General features: G+C 44.4%; 1 protein-coding gene across 1 annotated transcript in view; it reads left to right on the top strand.

Moving 5' to 3' along the window:
• ldlrap1b (low density lipoprotein receptor adaptor protein 1b) overlaps positions 1-13,665 on the top strand; it is a 78,704-nt gene that overhangs the window by 46,855 nt on the left and 18,184 nt on the right. Inside the window, exons 2-3 of the mRNA XM_063033656.1 lie at positions 227-369; positions 5,779-5,891. Of these exons, the coding sequence (XP_062889726.1) occupies positions 227-369; positions 5,779-5,891 (256 nt within the window). The remainder of the gene's footprint in view (positions 1-226; positions 370-5,778; positions 5,892-13,665) is intronic.

The following is a 13,665-nucleotide window of genomic DNA, read 5'->3' on the forward strand; positions in this document are numbered from 1 at the left end:
GTTTTTTCGAATGAGTGCAAAAGGTAGAATTGTGGAATCCTTTCCCGTCGGATCACTGAATTCAGGTAACTGGAGAAGTCCTCCAGCAAGAAGAAGTGGAAAATCTACTCCAATGTTCTGTTAAATCTTGTAGCTACTGATTTAAATAAAAAAGGTGCAACAGAATCTGAACTTGCTTGCTTTGAACTTCCATGTCTTAATCTACTTTCCTTTTTTTTTCTTCAAGAGTTGCCAGAAAACTGGACAGATACAAGGGAAACACTCCAGGAAGGAATGATATTTAATCTGAAGTATCTGGGCATGACCCTAGTTGAAGAACCAAAGGGGGAGGATATGTCTTCTGCCGCTGTCCGAAGGATAGTTGCTATGGTAATGCCTGATTTGGCCTAAGTGTTGTCTACATTGTACATTTTGAATGCTTGATTATGGGGACATGAAAGCATTGAGTTTTCCTGGGTTTAGACATCCAAACTTGTACCAGCATGGAATAAATGATGCATCATTGTGGGCTACGTCACTTTTGCAGAGTCCACTTCTGCATTTGTGCTTGATTGAAAACTTTTATGAATATCAAAATTACCTTCTGTCACTACCAGGAACTGGCATATTAAACCTCCTAACTAAGCACGGGATCAAACACCAAAATTAATAATTGGTTTATTATTGTCATATGTACTAAATTACAGTGGAAAACTTTCATGGGTATGTCATCCTGATAGACCATCCCGCACAGAGGTACTGTAGGTAGTACAAAAGAAAAGCAGAACTAAATCAATGGTTCAGTTTAATATCAGAGAATGTATACAGTACACAACCTGAAATTCTTACTCTTCAGACATCCACGAATATCAGAGAATGTATACGGTATACAACCTGAAATCCTTACTCTTCACAGACATCCACGAATATCAGAGAATGTATACGGTATACAACCTGAAATCCTTACTCTTCACAGACATCCACGAATATCAGAGAATGTATACGGTATACAACCTGAAATCCTTACTCTTCACAGGCATCCATGAAACAGAGAGAAAAAAATCCCAAAGAATGAATGACAGAAAAACATTAGAACTGCAGTGCCCCAGTCTCCCTTCCCATGCACAAGCAGCAGCAAAGGATGAACCCTTCCCGCCTCCCGCCTCCCCCCTCCCCTACTTGTTCCAGCAGAAAGCATCTGATTCCCACCGCCTACAAAGCAATATCAAGCTGCCAAAGACCATGATCAATAGTCCTGTCAAAAACTACTGTTCATCCCAACACCTCAACATCTCAACAGGCCCTCCCTGTCACTAGTGAGGGAGACAGAGTTATCATTCCTGCCACATTGAGACAGGAGGCCAACAGCTCGCTGTTCCAATGTTACAATCTGCAGTGTCGCTTATTTCAAGTTCCCCTGACTTGAGTATCAGCAGAAAGCTCTCTCTCACTATCGAGAGGGAGAGAGAGAGCGATTACTCGCGCGCAGAGGCCCCCCACAGCCGCACCTGCTCTGTCGATGATTTGATCTCGCGCAACACAGGGCTGCACGAAGCAGCACCTTAAAGGCACATGTCTTCCAAACCCCTCCTGGAGATCCCGAAGCGCGGGCCAAAGAGCAGGAACCACAGTCTGTGAAGAATGTAGTCTGATTGAAGCTGGAGATTATGGACTCCAACAACATAGAGCAGGAAGACAAATAAAGATAGCATTTATCCATTATTAAACAAGCTCATGAAGATGTTCATGTTAGTAATAACGTATTGATGCACACTGATTAAATACACAATAGAACATAGAATAGTACAGCACAGTACAGGCCCTGCGGCCCACAATGTTGTGCCAACCCTTAAACTCTACCTCCCATATAACCCCCCCACCTTAAATTCCTCCATATACCTGTCTATCAGTCTCTTAAATTTCACTGAATGAAAGGAGGAGATTTGATAGAGCTCATCATTTTGTTTTGGGGTATAAAGGATAAATGCAAGCAGGCTTTTTTTCCACTGAGGTTAGGTGGGACAACAACTGGAGGTCAGGGGTGAAAAGTGAAAAGTTTAAGGGGAACGTGAGGGGAAACTTCTTTACTCTGAGGAGTGTGGAACAAGCTGCCGGCGCAAGTGGTGCATGCGAGCTCGACCTCAACGTTGAAGAGAAGTTTCGATAGGTACACGGATGGTGGGAGTATGGAGGCCTACGGTCCCAGCGCTGGTAGTTGAAATGGTTTGGCACAGTCTAGATGGGCCAAAGGGCCTGTTTCTGTGCTGTACTTTGCTGCGACTCCTCGACTTTCATGAAGGGCGGGAGGTGCGGGAGTCTTGGGCCCCACACCGCCAGGTTCGGGGGCAGTTGTTCCCCTGCAGCTGTCGGGCTCCTGGACCGGCTTCACTCACCCCAGCGCTGAACTGACTCTGCGGCCTGTGGGGTCACTTCTGCGAACTCTGCAGCTCATGTTCTCAATTTCATTTGTTTCATTTTTTTAACTATTTGCACAATACGTCCCCTTTTGCACGTGGGATGTCTGTCGGTCTTTGTCATGTCGGGATTTTCGTGGGTTCTACTGTGTTTCTTTGCTTTTGTGGCTGCCTGCAGGAAGATGAAGCTCAGGGTTATATATGGTATACGTACTTCGATCCTGTCCTCTGGCAGTGTAGCAGTTAGCGCAACAATATTACAGCTGAGGATGTCAGAGTTCCGAGTTCGATTCCAGCATCCTCTGCGGGGAATCTCTGTACGCCTTCCCCATGGAATGTGTGTGTTTTCTCTGGGTCCTCCGGTTTGCGCCCACAGTCCAAAGACATATTGGATAGGTTAATTGGTCATTGTAAATTGCCCCATGATTAGGTTAGGGTTAATTGGGATTGTGGGGCTGTGTGACTCAAAGGGCCGGAAGGGCCTATTCCACACTGTATCTCTAAATAAATAAACACAGTAGTATTGAACTTGGAACTTAGAAATGGCATTGATCAGGGTGACTTTTGAAAAAGTGTTGATGTTTTCCATTTCCATTATAAATATGGAATTAGTTCTTTCAATGAATAAATGTAAGGATGAAAAGAATGGTTTAAAACTATTAGGACAGAGTTATATTCAGGAGTTCTGCATAAAGTATTGCAAGTTTGTGTGTCTATTCTGACCAGAAGTATTACCCCTGTTTTGCTTCCCACAGATGCAGGCTGACCCACTGAGTATTTCCAGCATTTTCTTACGTTTTGTTTTAAATAGCATTTTACGGTTTTATATATTTATTTATCAGGCACAATTTATTTGGTGATACAGTGCAGAGTAGGCTCTTTGAGCCACACCGTCTCAGCAGCCCCACAACTAGGGTTGTCAGCTGTCCCCTATTAGCTGGGACATCCCGTATATTAGGCTAAATTGGTTTGTCCCATACGGGACTGCCCTTGTCCCGTATTTCCCCCACTAAGGTAGAGCGTTCCTATGAAACCTTTTGTGCTGAAATGGTGTAAAGCGAAGAAGCAACTACCATTAATTTATATGGGAAAATTTTTTGAGCGTTCCCAGACCCAAAAAATAATCTACCGAATCATACCAAGTAACACATAAAACCTGAAATAACACTAACAGGAATGATATGATAAATACACAGCCTATGTAAAGTAGAAATAATGTATGTACAGTGTAGTATCACTGAACAGAATCGCCAAAACCGATTTGTAGAAAAAAATCGGCACGTACACGCATGCGCACACAGGTTCCCACGCAAGGCTTCATGGTCATGGTAGTCTTTCTCGGGGTAAACACAAGTATCCTGTATTTGACTGCTACTTTTGTCCCTTACTTGGGAGTGAGAAAGTTGGCAACCCTACCCACAACCCCGATTGACCCTCATTACAGAACAGTGCTGGAAATGGACTCTGAATTCCGGAACGCCCCGAGCTGTAATAGCATCACGCTAACCACTACTCTACCGTGGTTTTTGATCCATTACCTGTAGCTGAATATCTGTCTTATTTCAATCTTCTTTGAATCCATTCTTTTGAAATGAACCAATTTGTTTAATGTTTTTCCAGGTCTAAATATTTGACACTAACAGCCATTTTCACCTGATGCCTGTAATTCACAGTGCATTGATTATCAAAATATGTATAAATTATACAAGCTTGAGCCACAAAGCAAGAAACCCGAAAGAATCCAATTTTAAAAAATGAAAGACCAACACCCAATGCGTAGAGAAAGAGCAAAAACACAAACCGTGCGACCCCAACAGAAGCAAGCAATAGCATTCTGAACCAAATTGAGTCCATAGCCCTGAATCACCGGGGCAACTGGAGTAGGCCCAAAAGCCTGGATCTCAGTTCAACATATAGCGGGCCAAACTGCTGCGAAGCAATGTCTATAGTGATGGGTACTCCACTGCTAAAATCAACGAGTTAACTTAAAATGCAGACTTTTTGTTTAAATTTGTGGATCCCAATTCTGATCCTGGACAATTCATGAGTTCTCTTTTTTAAATCTCTTGTGACCCAGCTGACAGATGTGGTGTGTGGTTATGGATTATGTGTTCTTCTTGTGACAAACTATCTCTGCTTCCTTGTGCTTAACTAATCGAAAACTTGAATTTATGAATATCAAAATTAACTTCTGCTATTACTTGGAATCAGCACACTAAACCTTCTAAATAATATTCCATAGTTTCAGAGGAACATATCCTGCTGTCAATTCAATCTGGAATGACTGGCCCTCCGTTGGTCAGGGTTGACCCTGGATATTGCTTCCTACCTGTCTACATGACACCTAAGCCTGTACGCTAGCCAGGGTGGTACGTTATGGAGAGCAAGCTGATGACCACTCAGCAGGCTCCCTCTCTCCACGTAGCTGATGAACCCAAAGACATGGCAGGGAGCGATACAGTTTCTCACTCACTCACTCATAAACTTGTAAAACTTATCTTTAATATGTTTCTGTTGTGATAATAAACTCGACTTAGACTTTGATGACATGGGAATGTTAACAGTTTCTCCAGCAGAATTCTAGTTCACCTTTTGCTTACGGTCATTGACGACTTGATTAAGGCTAGAAATAATGGAATTTCTCCCTTGTTCCTTTTTCCTCCCCGTTATATCCTACTTTGCCCGTCCTGAGGCCCACATTGGTCCGGACTGACCATAGAAGATGCACTCCCGGTGTCTAGCTACACAAAGCCAGAGCAGTACAATATGGAGAGCAGGCTGTTGCCCTCGCGGTAAGCTCCCCTTCTCCACGCATCTGATGAAACCAAAGGAATGGCACATACCGAAGTAGCTCGGCACCAGCGGCAGGAGTTACCAGTCAGCATTGAACTCAATGTAGGACTGCTTTAGGGACTCCAGCTCCAGATATTTCCCTCATGGTTTACTCCCGAAGCCTTCCCCATGAGTGGGTTTACCCGCAAGGCAGGGGAGGTTTGAGATCAGAGTTTTCCTTCTAGATGAGCTGCCAACCACGGCTGATAAGGCCCACCTGCCCAAAGCAACTTGTTTTAAGGCGCGGGTAACCCAACTTTGCCCCTTCTCCTGTCAGTAGATATCGTTCTGTCGGGATTAGTAGCCAAGTCACACGTGAAGGCCAAGAGCTGGACTCGGTTGTCAACTTTGAGGCGCACACCATTGGGAGTATTTGATAGGTAGTGATGGCTGATCTCCACCGCCATCCCTGGCTGTGTGAACGTTAAGGGACCAACATCTGGAATTCTGCCAGAAATAGCCATGCTGAAACTATTGAAACATGTTCAAAGGTCTGTTCTCTGAACCCATCACCAGGAATTGTATTTAAAATGAAGCTTTTTGTTTCACATAGGCTAAAGCAAGTGGGAAGAAATTTCAGAAAGTGGTGTTGACTGTGTCACCGCGAGGAATAATTCTACATGACGGGACCAGTAATGAACTAATAGAAAACGTCTCCATTTACAGGTACAGGGCATTTCCGTTCCAGCACTTAGACACAAATATTGACCACACACTAGTTAGTGAATTGGTTGACGAACTCTTGTGGTCATGTGAGATTTCTTTTTAAAGAGTATTAGGTATTGTCTTTGAAAAAGGAAGGGATTACCTAATTTATGTGTTTATCATCTCCTGCAATCAGTCTGCACAAAAGTGACAGTTAGAAGCAGATGTTTAAGGAGCTGGGCTTTAATTGTGACAACTTTTGTGAAGTAATCTTCTCAATTTTGGTGGGTGATGGGGTGGGGCAAGGAAAAGATTGTTTCTTTTCACAAGCACATTTGACTTTTTTATGAGCACTGTTGTAACACGTGGTTATTTGAGTTACAGTCAGGTTGAACCAGTCTGGCCATTCTCCTTTGACCCAGTCTGGCCGTTCTCCTTTGACCCAGTCTGGCCGTTCTCCTTTGACCCAGTCTGGCCGTTCTCCTTTGACCCAGTCTGGCCATTCTCCTTTGACCCAGTCTAGCCATTCTCCTTTGATCCAGTCTGGCCATTCTCCTTTGACCGCTCTCATTAACAAGGCCTTTTCACCTACAGAACTGCCGCTCACTGGATGTCTTGTTTTGTTTTTCTCACCATTCTCTGTAAACTCTAGAGACTGCTGTGTGTGAAAATCCCGCGGGGAGAACGTACAAACTCCTTTCAGACAGCGGTGGGAATTTGACCCGGGTCACCGTTACTGTAAAGCGTCATGCTAACCACTACGCTACCTGTATTTTCCTTACAACTTAACCTACTTGCATTCCCATCGTTTCTCTCCCAGATTTTACCCCTCATAGCACACTGTGGCCCATACGCAGCAGCCAGTAACCTAGCAACACAAAACGTAGAAATCGACAGCAAATTACAGGCCCTTCGGTCCACGATGTTGTGCGGACCATGTAACCTACTCTAGAAACTGCCTAGAATTTCCCTACCACATAGCCCAATTTTCTAAGCTCCATGTACCTACCTAAAGAGTCTCTTAAAAGACCCTATTGTATCCGCCTCTACCACTGTTGGTGGCATTGCATTCCACGCACCCACCATTCTCTGTATGAAAAATTTACCTCTGACATCCCCCTTGTACCTGCTTCCAAGCATCGTAAAGCTATGCCCCCTCATGTTAGCCGTTTCAGCCGTGGGAGAAAAACCTCTGTCTATCCACATGATCAATGCCTTTCATCATCTTATACACCTCAATCAGTTCATCTCTCATCCTCTGTCGCTCCAAGGAGAAAAGGCCAAGTTCACTCAACCTATTCTCATAAGGCATTCTTTCCAATCCAGTCAACATCCTTGTAAATCTCCTCTGCGCTCTCTCTATAGTGTCCCTGTCCTTCCTGTAATGAGGTAACCAGAACTGAACATAGTACTCCAAGTGGGGTCTAACTAAGGTCTATATAGCTGTAACATTACCTCACGGCTCTTGAACTCAAACCTGTCGTTGATGAATGCCAACGCACCACACGCCCTCTTAACAACACCGTCAACCTGCGCAGCAGCTTTGAGGGCCCTATGGATGCGGACGCCAAGATCTCACTGATCCTCCACACTGCCAAATGTCTTAGCATTAATGTTATATTCTGTCTTCAAATTCAAATTTGACCTACTGAAATGAATCACATCAGACTCCACAACCCACAGGTTTTCACACATGGGAGGAAGTAGAAGCACCCAGCCACGTTGGGAGCAGTGTAGATTCCATATAAGTGGCACCAGAGGTCAGGGTGAAATTGAGTCATGGAAGTCGTGGCACCTCTTCCAGCTCTGTTACTGGTGATGCAAACTCTCTGTTTTATCCTGGCTCCAACTTAATGGAAAAATTATGGATAACATTTTAAAAGTTGTGGGTCCTTTTATGTTAGCACATCTATCACTCCTCCAGAAAAAGTGAACGAGCAACATGTCTATGAGGGTTCTCAGTCATACAGGTCATTGTATAACAAGCAGTAATAAATCAAGGCAACTGGAATTTCTGTGTTGTGTAGAAGAAATTTGGCTACTCATCCAAGAGGCTTCTTCAGCTTCACCCTGACTGGGCCTTCAACAAAAACCAGCAGGGACATCAACCCAGCAGACAGAGGTGAGGAGCAAGGCAGGCGGAAGAACATAGTCATCCCATATGTAGCTTGAGTTTCAGAGAAACTCAGAAGAATTTTCAACAAACACCAAATCCCCGTGTTTTCAAACCTACAAAAACACTCGGACGGAAACTCATCCGCCCCAAGGATCCTACACCCAAACATGAACAGGGCAATATTGTACATGCTGTCCAATGCAATGAGAACTGCACAGATCTGTATAGCAGCGAGACAAAACTACTTCACAAGTGGATGGCCCAACTCAGGAGCTAACACCTCAGGTCAAGACTTGGCTGTATATTGTGAGGGGATCCAGGAGTGCCCCTATTAACTGTTTGAAGAGAGACAGAGAGAGACATTCATCTTTGATGGTTTGTTTGGAAAGGAGAGAGAGAGACGAAGATTGACAGTTGGACTGACATGGGAGTTAACTTTGGAGTTTTACTTTGGAGATAAAAACTGAGCAGCTCAAAGGTTGCTATGGTGACTAACAGGACATTATTGATGTTACTTCCAAGGACTTGTTGCCTGCTCGCATTCCTTTACAGACAAAGGAAGGAGGGACTCTGAATGACAGGTGATGTTCAACCTGGTGGGATAAATGGGAGGTCAGATGATACAGACCTCAGACACGTGATCTGGACACTGAATGAGCATTGTTGTGCCCGCAGAGAAAGTGGATTTTGGGGGATCAATTAGCCGAATTGATTCCAAATTGCTGTTCCAGTCAAGGAGAAGGGGCTGACTGGTGGGGAGTTGCCTATCTGTCCACCCTTGCCGGGGTGATAGCTCCACCACAGGAAAACCGGTCCCCCGGTAAAAGTCACAGTCGGTGACTTGTAAAGGATTTCGGAGGACGACGAGAAGATCGACGGCATCAGCTCACCTGAAGACTCAACTCACTCTCCCCCTCCCCCTCCCCCTCCCCCTCCCCCTCCCCCTCCCCCTCCCCCTCCCCCTCCCCCTCCCCCTCCCCCTCCCCCTCCCCCTCCCCCTCTCCCTCCCCCTCCCCCTCCCCCTCCCCCCCGCTATTCAACTACATACCATGAACTGAACTGAACTTTACTCAACGTCATAAGACTGTATTTTCTTACCCTTAGACTTAAAGAAGCTTGGTTTTCATACATATATTTCCACACTTACTGATTTGCGTACTTAGATATATATTCATTGCTAACCTGTGTGAATTATTTACTTAATATTACTGTATTGCATAGTTACTAATAAATATTATTAGTTGTTAGCAATACGAGACTCCAAAGTGGTTTCTATTTCTGCTGGTTCTTTATCCCTGTCATGGGGTACGTGACAATATCTACACCTAAAGGACAAGGGACACTCCTTTGATGATAACAATGTGCACATTTTGGACAGGGAGGACAAGTGTTTTGAAAGAAGGGTTAAAGAAGCCATCTTTGTCAAACTGGAAAACCCATCCCTGGAACAGAGGGGATGGGGTACGACACCACCATTCGGCTACTTACAATGCAGTCCTAACATCTCTGCCCCGGGGTCTCCACAACAATTTACACCTCAACTCATGCAAAGATAAGACTAATAACCCTCTCATTACCGCTTTAACCCTCATGTGATCGCTATACCTCACAACTCAGAGTTTATAAACTGGAAAACTACCCACCGTGGATCAGAACTGAAGAAGCCGCTCAGATGAGTGGCGAGACGTCTTCTAGACAACACAGCAAGTCCAGTTGCCTTCATTTACTACCACTTGATATATTCAGGGAATTGTTGACACATTCATTGTATGGTAAATGGTACCGCTACCATGGTAATGTAGCGGTTCGCACGATGCTATCACAGCTCAGGGCACTGAAGTTCAGAGTTCAATTCCAACGTGATGTGTAAGGTGTCTGTACGTCCTCCCCGTGGAATGCGTGGGTTTCCTCTGGGTGCTCCAGTTTCCTCCCACAGTCCAAAGTTGGTAGGTGAATTGGTCATTGTAAATGATCCCATGATTAGACTGGGGTTCATTCAGGGGTTGCTGAGTGGCATAGCTCGAAGGGCCGGAAGGGAAAAGTAAGTAAGTAAGCCAAGTCAGTCAGTCTCTTCAATGGCTCCAAAAGTAACTGGAGATTGTGCTCTGCAGCCAAGCAGCCGGATTATTCTGGTGTTCCATCACTTAAGAAAATGCATGAAGATTAAGATGAGAATATATTGGTGAAAATTCTTCTTGGAGTTGTTGTTCGACACAAAACACAGCGCTGAACAGTGCAGGAACAGAACCTTCAGCCCATAGTTTGGCCTGACAATTTGACTAATCCCATCTGCCCTTGCATGGTCTATGTGTCATTATTTTACTTAGAGATTCAGCGCAGAACGTGCCCTTCTGTTCCAACGAGCTGCCCTTCCCAGCAACTCAGCCATTTAACTCTAGCCTAATCTATATTGACCAATTAACCTATTATCCGGTACATCTTTGGGCTGTGGGGAAAGGACCAGAGCACCTGGAAGAAACCTTTGTGGTCACAATTGTTACTTCCCTTGCCTCCTTATATATCTGCCTAAATATTCCTATTGTACCTACCATCTACCTCCTCCCCTGCTAGAGTGATTCAGGAACCTAACACTCACCACCAAAAAAAAAATTCTTGTAACTTGCCTTTAAATTTATCCCTCCTCACCTTTAAGCAGGGGTCCCCAAACTTTTTTTATGCCAAGGACCCCTACCATTAACCAGCGGGTCTCAAAGATATGCCTGCTAGTATTTGAGAATTCTAACCCAGGGGATAAAAAGACCCTGCCTACCTACCTTATCTAGGGGTCCCATAATTTTATATATACCTATCACATTGCCCCCTCGGCCACTAATGCTTTGAGAAAACAGTCCACGTTTGTTGAGCCTGTCCTTCCAGCTAAAACACCCTAGTGCAATGTTGCACCCTCTCCAAAACTTCCACATCCTTCTCACAATGTGGTGACCAGAATTGCAAACAATATTCAAATCTAACCAAACTTTTGAACGGCTGCAGCATTACTTCCTGAGTGTTATACTCAGTTCACTGACTGATGACTATCTGCCTGGAAACATGCAAGAGCTCTCGGCACATCAAAGGTCCTGCCATTTACTCACACTTCCTTCATATATATGACCTTTCAAAGTGCAACACCTCACACTTGTCCAAATTGAATTCCAAATGCCATTATTGCTCCCTGCATACTTTCAACCTATTTGTAATCTTCCACACTATCCAGGACTCCGCTAGTTTTCGTGTCACCTGCACATTTACTAATCAACCTATCTACTTTTTCATCCAAATGATATAGTAGCCACTGAGTATATGTTTGTGGCCTTCTCCTGCCATAGCCTATTTACTTCAAAGTGCAAAATCTGTGTCTTCTGCACAGCACTGTTGTAACACGTGGTTATTTGAATTACTGTTGCCTTCCAGTCAGGCCAATGTCCTCTGACCTCTCTCATTAACAAGGTGTTTTTGCCCACAGAACTGCTGCTCACTGGATGTTTTTTATTTGTTTTTTGCACCATTCTCCATAAACTCTAGAGCAGGGGTTCCCTCTGGACCCCTTGCTTAGTGATACTGGTCCGTAGCATAAAAAAGATTGGGAACCCCTGGTTTAGAGACTGTTGTGTGTGAAAATCCCAGGAGATCCCACCAGCGCCTTTACTTCCTGAGAAAGCTAAAGAAATTTGGCCTGTCCCCTAAAACCCTCACTAATTTTTATAGATGCACTGTAGAAAGCATTCTTCTGGGGTACATCACAACCTGGTATGGAAGCTGTCCTGTCCAAGACCGAAAGAAGCTGCAGAAGATCATGAACACAGCCCAGCACATCACACAAACCAATATTCCGTCTTTGGACTCACTTTACACCACACGCTGTCAGAGCAGTGCTGCCAGGATAATCAAGGACACGATCCACCCAGCCAACACACTTTTCGTCCCTCTTCCCTCCAGGAGAAGGTTCAGGAGCTTGAAGACTCGTACAACCAGATTTGGGAACAGCTTCTTTCCAACTGTGATAAGACTGCTGAACAGATCCTGACCCGGATCTGGGCCGTACCCTCCAAATATCCGGACCTGCCTCTCGGTTTTTTTGCACTACCTTACTTTCCCTTTTCTATTTTCTATTTATGATTTATAATTTAAATTTTTACTATTTACTATCGATTTGTACTCCAGGGAGCGCGAAGCGCAGAATCAAATATCACTGTGATGATTGTACGCTCTAGTATCAATTGTTTGGCGACAATAAAGTAAAGGTTAGCAGTTTATGAGATACTCAAACCATCCGTCAGGCACCAACAATCATTCCACCATCAAAGATTTAGATTAGATTTCTTCCCAAATCTGATGTGTGGTCTGAACACAACTAAATCTCTTGATTACACCCGTTTGTTTCTGCTCTGCAGAGCAACACTGCTCATCGGCGACATGTGCTAGAATAACACCCTTCCATCGCTGTCTTCTATGGCCATGGCAGTCTTAAAATCCAATCCATGAAGACATTATGCATCGCTCATGTGCCTTAATCTTTTGGATCAACTGACCACAAGTGACCCTGTCAAAAGCTTTACCCAATCTTTGTATATATAATATCCTCTGTTCTACTCCCATCATCTTTGTCACCTCCTCAAAAATTCTCAGTCATGTTTTAAAGAAAATGACTCCCTTGCACAAAATCATACTGACTATCCTGAATAAACTAAAGATTTTTCTTCCCCCTGTGAATAGATCCTGTTCCAAAGAGCCTTAAGTAATTTCCCTACCACTGATGTAAGTCTCACCGGCCTATTGCCCTCAGAGGGGCCATCTGATCCATGTGGTCTGAGAGGAGGTGCTGTTGTTAGGCTTCCTGTACACCTGACAGCTCACTGATCTCCCACATCTCAAAAGAGGAACATACCATTCCACTGCCTGCCATTGCTGGTTCTTTTAGAACTACTGGACTAAAAACAAGAAATAATCTACCTTGTCTTTAACATTCCCTCTAATTTTTTTATGAACCAACCATTGCTCTGAGCAGGAAACTTTTATGTGACCTGAAAACTGTGCGGCACATTAATTATCATCATCGTTATGTGCCATGTGCCATTATCATCATCGTTATGTGCCATGTTATGATTTGGGCGATCATGATCATTATGACCATAATTATTCTTGGCGATTTTTTTTCTAACGGTTTGCCATTACCTTCTGCTGGGCAGTGTCTTTACAAGATGGGTGACCCCAGCCATTATCAATACTCTTCAGAGATTGTTTGCCTAGTGTCAGTGGTTGCATAACCAGGTCTTGTGATATGCATCAGCTGCTCATACGACCATCCACCACCTCCCATGGCTTCATAGGACCCTGATCTGGAGCTAAGCAGGTGCTACTCCTTGCCCAAGAGTGACCTGCAGGCTAGAGGAGGGAAGGAGTGCCTTACACCTCCTTTGGTAGAAACCCCACTACCCTGACACTTGAAACATTACATACAGGAAAATTCCTGCTACATAGCAATGAAGGCTATGTGTGGGGGAACATTTTAGTTACTGCGCGGCCACACAGCTGCACAGCTTAGAAGGAACAGTTGAAGCCTGGCATTCACAGAGGCGTGAACTTTGACCATTTTGACGTCAGGCCAGCTCTTCTCCAAAGGGCAGGAAGACCACGTGCCTCTCAATAACGCTGTACCCAATTATAGTGCATACACAC

This window comes from Mobula hypostoma, chromosome 26, assembly GCF_963921235.1.
Source record: "Mobula hypostoma chromosome 26, sMobHyp1.1, whole genome shotgun sequence".
Classification (NCBI taxonomy): Eukaryota; Metazoa; Chordata; class Chondrichthyes; order Myliobatiformes; family Myliobatidae; genus Mobula; species Mobula hypostoma.